At 40.0% G+C, this 13,679-nt stretch overlaps 2 protein-coding genes across 2 annotated transcripts; one reads left to right on the top strand and one right to left on the bottom strand.

Annotated features, from left to right (window-relative positions):
* Positions 1-444: 444 nt before the first annotated feature.
* LOC144514001 (AP-1 complex subunit sigma-2-like) lies at positions 445-5,656 on the top strand. The gene is made up of 5 exons (XM_078245224.1): positions 445-614; positions 1,069-1,247; positions 3,345-3,453; positions 3,603-3,740; positions 4,580-5,656. The coding sequence occupies exons 2-5, from the start codon at positions 1,069-1,071 to the stop codon at positions 4,625-4,627; spliced, it is 474 nt and encodes a 157-aa protein (XP_078101350.1). The 5' UTR covers positions 445-614; the 3' UTR covers positions 4,628-5,656.
* Positions 5,657-6,173: 517 nt separating this feature from the next.
* Positions 6,174-13,454, bottom strand: zrsr2 (zinc finger (CCCH type), RNA-binding motif and serine/arginine rich 2). Its single transcript, XM_078245131.1, has 11 exons — positions 13,140-13,454; positions 12,467-12,546; positions 12,287-12,386; positions 12,096-12,204; positions 11,205-11,291; positions 10,747-10,785; positions 9,434-9,564; positions 9,087-9,300; positions 7,785-7,840; positions 7,574-7,683; positions 6,174-7,456 (listed from the first exon to the last, which is right to left on the bottom strand). The coding sequence occupies exons 1-11, from the start codon at positions 13,178-13,180 to the stop codon at positions 6,570-6,572; spliced, it is 1,854 nt and encodes a 617-aa protein (XP_078101257.1). The 5' UTR covers positions 13,181-13,454; the 3' UTR covers positions 6,174-6,569.
* Between the last annotated feature and the right edge of the window lie 225 nt (positions 13,455-13,679).

The raw sequence follows: 13,679 nt of genomic DNA, 5'->3' as shown, positions 1-13,679 counted from the left end.
AGATGTAGGCAGACACTTTCCCAAAAAGTGTATTCGTATAGCACCTTTTCATATAAATGAAGTGCTACAGGAGAAAAGAAGAATAAAACAAGGCAAACATCAACAATTTAATTTATTTAAAATATATTTCCTTATTTTTCAAGACGCCATCTTATAATGTCCCAATGATGTGTATGTGCACATACATTACACACAATATTATTATTTATACATATAAGCAATTTGTAACATTTACTTTGAAATAAATGTATTATTATAATAAGGAGAAGAACAAAGCTAAGAGATAGCCAGTGGTGTAACGTAACATTTGCCTCTTAAATGTAGTGGAGAAGAAGTGAACGTGACTAAACTTTTCAGACACAGTCAGGAAGCCACAGCTGTGTACACGTAACGAATAACGGAATATTTAAACCAATCAAATTCCATATCTGTGTCTTTTTCGGCCAATCACAGCACCGCTGACCTAATCGTTGTCTCACCAGAACCACTATCCGCTAGCTAGTTTAGCATCATTCTGGATCGAGAAGCTAACCTAATATCTGTCTACTCTCTTTGGTTATGTATTTCGCTTTAATTTACTGAAGTTACCAGTCGTCCAAGTGACTACATTGAAGGTAAAGAGTCGTGTTTACTTCTCGTATCTGCTGTCTCTAGTTTGGCGTCGCGGGAGGGGGCGCAAATTACACATAACGTGTTGTTGATGTCAATAATGTGGCTATTTAGCAAGGTTAGCTACCATAAGGGGTTGGAAGTTTGTGCAAAAGCATCCTGGACGTAACATTGAACAACTCTAAAATGAATTCGATCAGACTGCAGGGTTGTATCATCCTTGAATAAATGCATGTAGTTCCTGTTCGGGCGTTTCTCATTAATTATTCCATTAGATGCAACGTTACTGAATTAACTTCTTGTCATGGAGAAATAATATTTAGCATAAAAGTCACGATTGCTATAGTTACCACTTCGCCCCGGTACCTCTATAAAACGTTACACCTTTCTTCTCTCTAAACATTGTAAGTTTTTCTCATCTCAACCATGGACAACTTTTAACTGAACTTCCTTCCTCAGATGCAGTTCATGCTGTTATTCAGCCGGCAGGGAAAGCTGCGGTTACAGAAATGGTATGTGCCTCTGTCTGACAAGGAGAGGAAGAAGATCTCCAGAGACCTGGTCCAGACCATACTGGCCAGGAAGCCCAAGATGTGCAGCTTCTTGGAGTGGAGGGACCTCAAGATTGTGTACAAGAGGTAAGTTAATAAGAGCAGTTTATATACTGGCTGTAGCCTACATACAGTAAATACATGGACAAAGATGAAGCAGAGATCATCTCAACGAAGCTGTCAATGCAAAGCTTGAATCTCTGGTTGTTTACAGTGTTGTGACTCCTCTCATCTGTGACTTGTTAATAAAAGTATCTCTTAATAGCCGCGGGCTTACTTTAGATAAGTTAAATCAATCCATCCATCCATCCATCCATCTTCATCCGCTTATCCGGGGTCGGGTCGCGGGGGTAGCAGCTCCAGCAGGGGACCCCAAACTTCCCTTTCCCGGGCCACATTAACCAGCTCCGACTGGGGGATCCCGAGGCGTTCCCAGGCCAGGTTAGAAATATAATCCCTCCACCTAGTCCTGGGTCTCCCCCGAGGCCTCCTCCCAGCTGGACGTGCCTGGAACACCTCCCTAGGGAGGCGCCCAGGGGGCATCCTTACCAGATGCCCGAACCACCTCAACTGGCTCCTTTCGACGCAAAGGAGCAGCGGCTCTACTCCGAGCTCCTCACGGATAACTGAGCTTCTCACCCTATCTCTAAGGGAGACGCCAGCTACCCTCCTGAGGAAACCCATTTCGGCCGCTTGTACCCTGGATCTTGTTCTTTCGGTCATGACCCAGCCTTCATGACCATAGGTGAGGGTAGGAACAAAAACTGACCGATAGATTGAGAGCTTTGCCTTCTGGCTCAGCTCTCTTTTCGTCACAACGGTGCGATATTAAATCAATCTATTTATACCAAATCAATCCTGCAAAAGCTGCTCACAAGTTGCTTATTATCGGATATTGCAGCTACATTTAACATGTTGAGCGTTAAAGTTCTTTCCTGACTATGGAACGAGTAGTTTGACATAGCTTTTTTTCCAGAGCTTTCATCTGCATCTCACGGTTTCATCAGCACACAGAGTTTGCTCAGTTGTGTTGGAGATGGTTTAGTTGTTATAATGTGACCTAAGTATAGATCTTCAGTGGCATGATGACAGGTAGTGGTATATCGGGGAGATACTGTGCAGTTCTCTGCTGATGAAGACTGTAAGAGCCGGTTGAAATCCCTGGAAAAAGATAGCAAGTGAACCCTGAGATTATTTTGTTAAACCTTTAAACATTTCACAATGGTCTACATAGTGCTACATACACTAAAATGTGCAAGGCATTTCAGAGTTTGGTCTTAGTAATAGGATGTGTTAATGTTTGGTTTGCTACATCACTTTTGTATCTGCGGTGGCTTGTTGGGGGTTGTTAATGAAAACCAATGATTCAGTGATTATGTTGTCAAGCACTGAGATTTCTGGCATTTATATTTCACCTTCTGGTGTGTGATGAAAGCCAGAAACACCCACTCTTTAATACCAACTGCCAAACAATGGACAATGATTCAAATCTATAAAGAGTGCTTGATTTGTCCTGGATCTATGACTGCTGAGTCATAAAACTACAAAAGACACATCTTCATGTGTTCAATATAATAAACAAAAAACTCATAAACAAAGACAAACAACCGAACCCAGCCTGGAGACAGGGACACAGTGCTACAATACTTTAGCACGATGCTATACACTGAGTTACCTGTTTATTTGGTACCCATGTACAATCTAATGCAGTCCAATGTAATACCCCTGCCATGAATCCTTTCTGTGTAAAGGTTATGATGTTCCGTTATTTGTTCAGATCTGTTGATTCAAATTTAGTAATTTTATTGTTTTAAGGGAAGGATTTAAGTGGTAGCATTGTTTAAAAGTGGATGCTTTTATTGGTGTATTAATGCCGAGCTAAACAATGATATATCCATAAAACCACAAAGATACACTTGTTATTCAGGAAGTAAATTGGGGATTGGGATTTTGATTTGAAAGCTTTTTGCATTTGTTTTTGAAATGTACAGGTATCTTACAGCTGAGTCCCTGTGCTTTATTTCAGTATACATTTGCAGACCGAGACAGAGTGTGGACAGTGATCACAGCTCGTGACTTTAGATGGATCTTTCTACATTTTCTGATGAAAGAGCAAAAGCACTAATATTTTTTTTTACACATAACCACCTTGTTAACCTTTTATTTCCTTACTTTATGTTGTAGGTATGCGAGCCTGTATTTCTGCTGTGCAGTTGAGGATCAGGACAATGAGCTGATCACCCTGGAGATCATCCATAGATACGTGGAGCTGCTTGACAAATATTTTGGCAGTGTGAGTCTCATGTAACTCATGTAACATGTTGATTGATAGTATGGCGTGGGGGGGGACAATAAAAAAAATGTATTGCAAGAATCCAAGGTTTCCAGTAAGTATAGGATCTCCTCTGATCTGCTGCTGTTTGTGGTGTTGTGGACACACAGGTGTGCGAGTTGGATATTATCTTCAACTTTGAGAAGGCCTACTTTATTCTGGATGAGTTCCTGCTGGGCGGAGAAGCCCAGGAGACGTCCAAGAAGAACGTGCTGAAAGCCATCGAGCAAGCTGACCTGCTGCAGGAGGTACGCACAGTTTTTCACCAACAGATAGTCTAACATATTTGCCAAACTATCCATAGTGTCAGGTAAACAGTAACTGTCAATTAACCTGCCAATGATTTTCTGAATTATTGGATTAAGTGTTTGGTCTGTAAAATGTCAAACAAACGGGGAAATTGCCCATCTCAAGTTTCCAGAGCCCAGGGTGATGTATGAAAATAACTGTTGGTCTTGGCCAACAGTCCAAACCCCAAATATATTCACTTTACTGCCATTTAAGACAAAGAAACCGCTAATCTTGACATCTGAGAAGCTGGAACCAGCAAATTTATGGCATATTTAAACGATTCATCGATTATCAAAACAGATACATTTTCTGTTGATCGAGTAATTGTTGCAGCTCTAACTTTGAGAAGGAAATGTCACTCCGCGATGCTAATGTTAAAGCAGACAGAAGGGAGGATCTAAGATGTAGGTGTATTGCTTTTTTCACCTTGCGGCCCTTCACATCTGACGTCACGTGTTTATTTAAAGCCTGCAGCGCTTGATTAATACCTCTCTCCCTTGTGCCAGTGCGCTAAGGCAAGTGCTGTCCTGCACGTTTGCATTTCTGTCTAGCTGTGGTCGCTTGCAGTCAACACAATCACTGATTTATTTTTAGCAAAGCATGCAGTGCTGTTGTTATAACAGCACGGCTGACTGTTCAGGCTTGTAAAAGCTTTAACTCATTGGAGGCCTCTTGTTCCCGTCTCACATTTAGTAACTTTATGACTCATGTACTATCTATTATAATTTGGAGGGGTACTTTGCGCCACAACATGTACGACAGCAAGGAACTCTTTTTGTTTTTTCTTCGTCTGCAGGAGGCCGAGGCACCACGGAGCGTTTTAGAAGAAATTGGGCTGACATAAATCATCGTGCTGCTGCCTCGCAGTTCCTTCTTCCAGATGCAGATCTGGCAACCTCCATGTCTCTATCCTGTCTCCTCATGTTCACTGTCAGTGTTGTATGCATATAATCACCATCTATCTATGTGCTGTAATACTCTGTACTGTACTATCCAGTAATGTCTTTAAATGTGGTGCCAACTGTGGTTTTAATGTGTCTATGTACTATCTTCTCACTGTATTCTGCAGTACTATTGTCATACTTTACACCCCTAGTTTACAGTACAATGTAGCGACCACATAAAAACTCCAGCATCAAAATAAGATCATCTATCATCACCGATTGCAAAGGGGGGTGTTCTGTTTGGCTTAAAGTACTTTGGGTGCTGTTGTAGCCACAGTCAGTGCTTCTTATGAATTACCATCACATTCAAGTCACAAGCTAATCATCCGAATTCATGAAAAATAAATACTGGGCGACCTATGAAAAACCCAGAGGTTAGTTTAATAACTTTTTTTTTTTAACCGTGCAGAGGATGGAATACTTTTTTTTTAGCCAGATGGTTAAAGGTTTAAAGGTTAGTCTTTGAGGACTGTAGAAATATCTTCAGAACAGCAGTAACTGCTAAGTGACCTGTTGACCAATGACCTAAGAAGAGATCACTGGGCATGATTTGGTTTTTGAAAGAATCTGAAGCTCAGCTCTGCGACTCAAACGTAATGGTAATACATGAGAGGCACCAACGGGGCTAGTGCTGTTGTGGGAATCACTGACACTACACTGTTATAGTCACATGGGTAAGTGCAATCCACCCATTAAGTGAAATTAAACAATTACCCATTATCAGTCTATGTTAAGGTTTGTACAAGTTTGTGTTTGGTGATTCCCCTCCACAAATCAACCATTTCATTTTTCCTTTTCAATGCTTAACTGATTACCTTAGTTAAACATGAGCAGTTGCTGTGTGTAATTAGTGTTTGTTAAAAATGTCATCTTGTCTCTTTCTGACAATGGATTTATTGTCCTGATAAAAAGACGTGTTTAACATTCTATTTCATAATGGCCTCTGGAGATAAATCTAAGGTCAGTCTCTCCCTTAGTCTTAGGTCAGGAAAGGATAGTGACCCAAATACACTATTTTATGTATTATACTTTGGCTTAAAGACTAACATATGACCAAAGAACTGTGTTTTACCTTCTCAATGGTGTCTATGGAAAGCTAACACAGCAGAAAAGGGATTTAGAACTGCTGGATGTTTGATAGAAAATGTATGTGGGGGGTTATTTGGCCACAATATACCAGTATTCTGTACTTATTCCAATCTGTTTAGGGACAGGTCTATCCTGAGTTTCTTTATGGAGTCGGAACGTAAGATGAACTGCACATATCAGGGTACATCATTAACATTCATCACTGTCAGCTTGTTCACTTGTCAGTAAGATGCAGGAAAACAAGCCAGCGAGTAATGAATAGATGCTAATCCAAACTGTACACCAGTCAAACCTTTTTAGCTGCATTCTTAAAACCAGTGGGTTTTGTTGAACATTCATAAGTAATTATTCAACAAGTTCATCTTAAATCACTTTTGTATTAAACACTGCCAACACATTTGCCAACATTTTTTCTTATATTTGAAAGTGAACAATAAATGTATAAAAAAAAAAAATTTGTTGATCTCGTTTTAATATTGTTTTTACTCAGTAACAATAACCTGTGCTGCAGCGCCGGTGATCGAGTGTTCAATAATTAAAGCAACATTGACCGTTTTCCAAAAGCAAAATATTCACATATGTACATATTGGTGACGGGAGTGCTAACTTACTGCATCACTGCTCAAAACGTGTCATGTATTCCTCCTTATACATTCACATAGTTATAAGGAGAAAAGCCTGAATAAATTCACAGATTTTGAAATGTAGGAGCCCCTAAGAAGAAGAACTGTCACCTTTTCCAGCAGCTTCATTTCATTGCATTTCTGTGTTAGATTGCTCAATTTTTACCTCAGGACTTAACGTTTCACTGTCAACACATGGACTCTCATCCATATCATTGTTTATCTGAATTAGCTCTATTTCCTTTATCTCCTGAACGGGACTTGTTACAGTGAGATTCTCCATCGTCTCTTCCTCTGACTCTTTCTCCTTTTCTGACTCTCCAGATGAGGTCGTCACTTCTGGCAAATGGCTTTTCTTCTTATGCTTCTTCTTGCTCTTCTTCTTGCTCTTTTTGGACTGTTTGTGGCGGCGGCGTGTGTTGGTATCCTCATTAGCGGGTTTCTCATTTGCATCTGGTTTCTTGGGGCTCCTTTCTCTACTTTGTTTCTTTCTTTCTCGACTTGTGCTTCTTGACCTCTCTCCTGCTCTTCCGTGAGTGTCTGTATCTTTGTCTCTACTGTCTCTCTCTTCACTTCTATTATTATACTTGTGCTCCCTGTCTTTATCTCTACTTCTGTTTCTTGGCCTGTCTTGCCCTCTGTCTCTACTTCTACTCCTCGACCTGTCTCTACTTCTGCTCTGATACCAATCTTTCCTCCTGTCACTGTGTCTGGATGACCGTGTGTCCTCTCTGTGCTGTTGGGAGGCCCTTCTCTCTCTGCTCCTTCTCCTGTCGCCCTCTCGTCTACCGTGGGATCTGTCAGATCTCGGCGGGCTTCTACTGCACTGGCGTTGCCTCCACGATCTGTCTCCATATCGCTCTGAATGCCACCCGTCTCTGCGACTCCCCCTGACGCTGCGGTCTGGTGACATGTGCAGGTCTCTGTCAGCCTCCCAGAATTCATTACCAGGGTTTCGAAATACATGCAGGAAATTACAGTGCTTCCCTTTGGGGCACTTCTGTCTGTCAAACAATCCTGAAAGAGGAAATACAAACACAAGCAAGGTGGTAAATATACTGAACTGAATCTTGCATCTCTGCAGCAATGTCACCAAGTGAAAACGCCACTCTCATATCAGTATGAATTACTCACCACATATAGCATTCTTCCACCGTGTAACTGGACACATCTCACAATGAAGCTGCCGGCCTGCGTACCACCTCCCATTGAACTTGATGATGGCCTCTTTACACTGCTCCTCTCTGGAAAGACAACAGAGAGGAGGAGGACAAAGAATGAAAAAAAAAAACCATACAGTATATTCATTTAGAAAAAGTCATGGGGTGGTTGAGCGATGACTTACGTGTCAAACTGAATGTAAACATTTCCTCTCAGGTGTGGTTCATAATTGCAGCTGACCTAAAAAGGACAAAGTATCAATGACACCAAATATGTATTTTTAGTTGAAAACGTATACGACCATCCATCCAGTGAATGTTATCCTGAACAGTGAAGATTGAGGCTTGTTTTTCCAAATGGCAATTCAACTGTTTTGAAATGTTCAGAGGGATTACATCCTACAATTCTTTCAGACATCAGTAAAAGACCTGGTGACACATTATGACTATTTCATATTTAATACACTTTGGATTTCGTAATACACCTTAATGGGGATTTTTCATCATTTTTCTTCACCGCCCAGGTAAAGAAAAATAATCTCTCTTTGTATTGACTTCATTGAACTGCTAAAGCAACTTAGAACGAGTGGTGAAACATCTTTATCCCTTGTGTTGTCTTCGGGTCAAATTTGACCCGTTTTCTAAATTTCTATGTCAGAAATATGGGTCTCTTTTTAACTACATCATTTTAATTACCCAAAAATAACACGGATGATTCCATACAACGCGCTTCGCAAGTACAACATAAGATCGGATCTCTACTTTCATTCTAATTTGGGTGTTTTGTTCCATTTTTTAGCATTTGAAAAAGAAATTAAAATGTTTCGAAACAGTATCCTCACTCAACGTTGGCATATCCTTCTGTGATTATCCTTCCTTTAATATTACCCTAAATTATTCATAATTTAGGCTTTTTTTAACTCAAGGGTTAGGTATAATTTCCTATTAATGACGTTTATTGACCATAAATTCCAGAAATAAGTGTAAAACTAGTAATAAGTTGGCGTTAGTGGTGTATCTACATAGTAGTGAAAAGAAATGTAAAACGGCACCAAAAAAAGCCAAAAACGTGTCGAAAAAAGAGGACAAAAACGTAATTTTCAGTTTTGACCCGGGAGGACGACAAGTGCATGGCCCAATGGAAGACAACACAAGGGTTAAGTCATATACATTGAGTCCAGTTGCCTTTGACATATTTGACATTGAGTATGTTTAAACACATTTTGTTATTTGGAGATTCCACAAGAAATCAGACAAAGCATTTACGAAGCATTATGAACTGCTATACACTGGTTACTACGGTTACTCTGCAAATATGTGCAACAGGTCAGAAATCAGATTTCTCCCCTATCCTGACCTTGTTCTGAAATGATGTCTTATTTGTTTTAAGTATATTAGTGATACAAGATGGATAACTTCAGAAAGCCAACTGCAATTCGGCTACTTCAGTGCATGGAAACACACCGACTGTCCTGATCTCCTCTTACCTTGAATTGCACCACCTTGCCGACACTCTTTAACTCCGGTAGGACGTCATGGTAGAACTCGAGAAAAGACTCCTGCAGCTCCTCCTCGCTGTGTTCCAAACAAGAATCAATGTCGTAGTCATCTCGGCGTGACTGCTCCATGCCAAACGTTGTAAACATACCGCGAATCATCAGAGTCGGGCTGGCTGTGGGATAAACATGCTTCCGAGAACATCTGGACTCAGAAAGACAGAAGAGGAGAATATACAAAAAATATGAAGACTTCTTCCATCCATTCAATAACCACTCAAGTAGTAGGTTTATGAATTTAACGTGGCAAGTCACGTCAAAAGAGAAACAAATAGTACCGGTCTCCAAATCGACATGCCCCAGTCTTCAGGAAGAACGGACAGTTGGCTACGTCGCGCTCTGTTCCAAAGTTATCAGAGTTCTTTGACACAGGAGCCTCGGGATTCATCCACGGTTCTCCATTTTCTAGCTGGAAGTGAGAACATGGACAAAAATGTGTATACACTGTGTAGTATGACTTTAAACTAGAACGAGATGTTGTACAAATTATACATTTAATGTACCTCTTGGCTTTTAGTGTGTTAAAGAAACTTTTTGAAAACATGACAAACAAATGTATTGGCTTTAAAACACAACATAGTAACAATAAGTAATTTCTAGATGCTTCGGCAGACATATGTGGCGATACAGTTTATCTGCAATGAGCTAATAACGTCCGATATCTTCAAAGACTTTCCGCTGTTCTTAATGTGTGAGGATTAACTGAACTTGAAAGTATATATACATTAAACTGAGTTCCATGCAACTAGGCGTAGGATACACTATAGTGATAGACCGATTTTATACGCGGCTGCTGCGTTCGCTGATAGTTTTTTCCCTGCATTATTTACAGACAGGCGTCCACTGGCAGCTCTGTGTTGCTGGAGACGCTGCAGTTCACGTGCAGACCATGAACTGCCCCTCCCCCACAAGCAGAGTGCTGGTGCTGGAAGCCTGGCACGCATCCAGCACCATGGCAGTCTTAAATGACAAATCAAGCACTTTATTTCAATGGCTACTTTTCAGGTTTATTGTTTTCTTAAATTATTTAAATGTATTGACCTGATTATATCTGTCTTATGTCAGCAAGCAATGCATCATCAAGGCGGTGTTGTAGATGTTGATGAAAGCCTTTTACCCTTGCACAGTTAACCATATGCAGTGCACCCATCAATATGATGCACATTGCACGCATAATTTGGGTGATATGAATGTAAGATGATTGCAGAAGTGACACTGATCTGTGTTTTTGTTTATTATTTTTAAAGAAATGGCAGAGCAGATTCCGAAAAACAAATCCAGTGTGGCAGGGTTTGCATTTTTATGATGTAAATTGAGGGAGCAAAAGCAGTATCGGCTCAAGAAAATCAGCAGCCCGTATCGGTCATCGGCTAAGGCTGATGAAAAAAATATATATATATTTCGGTCGATCTCTAATACACTACTTCAAATACCCAGCAACTTGGGAAACCCAGGGCGTTTGGTGTGAATCTTCAAAATAAAAAACTTGTACAGACTCTGAACTACATATGTATTTTAGTAACACAAATAATGCATCTTGACTGTTTTTTGGGGGGTTTTTTTAAACCAAGAAATTCATCTGTGTTCATACCTGATTTTCAGCTTCATCCAACATTTTCTGAACGGCCTCCTACAAATGGTGTAAAGACACGGCTGGTGAAAATGTGTAGCGGTCAACATACTGCAGCAGATCTGTTACTGTGTGTTAAGACCACATTCGCAAGGACTGGCATTTCAAAATTGCTGGACTTTTGGAAAGCAATTTCACAGACTGGTTTCACACAAAGTAAAAGATACATCCTTGTTGTGAGAGCTGACGGTGATGTGTGTATCTTAGTTGAGGAGTTGGATGGTTGCTTGTGCCACTCAGTCAAGGATTTTTTTTTTTTTTTTTTTTTTTTTTAAAGAATGTACAAATCAAAAACACAGTATACAAAAGAAACATGATCATCTTAATATTTCTCCCCTTGTGAACGGATAATATAAATGCTCATGGTTCAGTGGAAGAGGATATATTTCTTTTTTCTATCCTCCTGGGGCCCGTTTCACCTCTCTGTCTCGCTTGTCCTGCTGCTTCTGCTCTTTTTCGTCTTGTTCTTTCTTCTGCTGGGCTTCCCATTCCTCTTTTATCATCCGCTGGAAACACAAAAAGCCATTAAATAATAACATTATCGAAATAATAATCGGTCAAACAGGCTCATGTGCGCTCATCAATTAAGTAATTAATCCACACAGCAACCAGTCCCAACTGAGGGCAGTAATCCTGTGTCAGACTCCAGTTGTAAATTGTCACTTGTCAGCTCAATTCATTGTTGGTTTTGGTCAAAATATACTGTAGTGGCAATCTAACAACAAAAAATGCCACTGGAGGGAATTTGAAGGCATTTCCAACTCGTGCTGGTGCAAATGATGAGGTCCGCCAAGACGTCTGAGTCTAACACTTTATTAATGAATAGGTTTAAAAACACCTACAAAAACTGACTGTGACAATCAGACTAGACCAAAAAACATGCAGACTATCACACGCACACAGCTACAGTGTGGCTCCCCAGATCCTAATTCCCTCTCGCCGCTCTCCTCTGATTCCCTCTTTCTAACATCTGGGATTTCGGTAATCAGCACACATACACACAAGTGCGCAAGTAACGTAATGACCAACAACATTCACACAAACCTACCACACACACAAACACACTATACACACATGCAGCACAAGTCTAAATTTGGCTACAACATATACTATACAATATATGCAGAATGATGTGTTCAGTAAAGCATTATGAAACCAAGTCAAGTCTCTGTGTCCTGACCAGACATGCCACGTTGGTAATAAACAGCTAAGCCCTACAGTACATCAACAGTGTGGACCCCTAAACATCAGTAAACCTGCTATATTCACAAAGTACAAAATACAAAAGTACAAATACAAACATAGATTACCTCCTCCTCCTCTTTTCTTTTCCTTGCAGACTCCTCCCTCTCAGCCCTCAGCCTGAACTCCTCCTGGGCAAGCCTCTCTCTTTCCAACCACTCTTCATGTAGCCGCAGTCTGAGAAAACATAATGAAGATTTTTCGTACCGTCTGTCACTGAATGTGGAGCTGCAAGACAGCAGAGTTAGTATTGACTTACCTTTCCTGCTCCGCAACATCATAATCCTTATCATCTTCATCATTTCTTTCTTCTTCTTCTTCTTCTTCTTCAGGTGTACAGCTTGCTCCAATTTTTAACCCTATAACAGAGTAAATGTTGTGGTTAATATGGCCATTGTAGAGATGACAAAAAACACCAACATGACAGCAATCTCTGTACCACATTCTCTGGCTTGGGCGAGAGCTTGGCGTTTCCGTTTTCTTCTCTCTTTCCTCAGCGCAGCCCTCCTTTGCTTTTGACTAAAGAGAAGATGACATTTGAAACAATAATCAGATCAGAGGAATAAAAAGCAGACATGGCCAGGGTGAAAAATGTGCAGTTAAAAAGGTTTAACTAAAAGTACAACTTTGGGAACCACTGGTCTAATGTAATCAAACATACAGTCCTGCAATAGGTGCAGTTACCATTAAGAAGCCTACAGTATAATGCCCAGTATATGTTGAGATTTAGCAGTATTACAGAGGTGTTGATTCAGCGCCACCACGTTACCACAGCAACTCGAGCCAGACAGTACTTTATGTCTGCTTGGCTTTTCTAGGATAAAAGTATAATACTCGGGAAATAATGCAATGTTTATACAAACAGTAACATATCTCAAAATGTTAAAACATCTTTCTATATACTCAGCAAAACACTGACATTGACGATTACTAAAGGTTTACTTTGACCCGTGTTAAGCTTTAAAAGGACTAACGTTAACGTTAATGCATTGACTTTACAACATTGTAATGACGTTTATAACGTTACTCTTTCTTGTGTTATTGTGGTCCACCACCAGCCATTATTAGAGTATCAAGTTATCTCATATCTTAATTTAAAGAGAGACACAGACCTGAACACAGTAGCAGAAATCGGTGGAGTTGGTGCTGCCATCACAGCTAACAGTAGCTAACGGTAACGTTAGCTAACTAGTTAGCATGTTCAGCTAACGTTAGCCCTCGTTATTTCTTCTCATCCGCGTTTAGTTTAAAAAAAACATAAGACTAAATATCTGACTGGACGAGTTATTTCCAACGTTGATTCGGTTTGTCAGAGAAGTGATATAACTGAATAGTTTCTGTTTGTTGTAAACTTTAGCTAGTTAGCTACATGCGGAGTTGTTTTGCTAATGGCAGAGGAAGAGGTGTGCACACAAAGTACTTCCGGTTTATAACCCTGATTAAAGGATCAACTCCTATTTCCGAATTGAAGCAATTTTTGTTTTAACTTGTGTCTAAAAAAAAAAGATGTAACAGCAATCCTGAAAAAAATAACAAAGAGGGACTAAAAGCTCCTTGTAAAGTCCATTAAACCACATTTATATAAAATGTTTTCTTTGCTTTTTATTTTTTTTATTTTTTACATCTTTAATTAACAAGTTTACACCAGGTTT

This window comes from Sander vitreus, chromosome 1 (genome assembly GCF_031162955.1).
Source record: "Sander vitreus isolate 19-12246 chromosome 1, sanVit1, whole genome shotgun sequence".
Taxonomy (NCBI): Eukaryota; Metazoa; Chordata; class Actinopteri; order Perciformes; family Percidae; genus Sander; species Sander vitreus.
The sequence above is the reverse complement of the archived record's forward strand: the minus strand, read 5'-3'. Positions and strand labels throughout refer to the sequence as shown.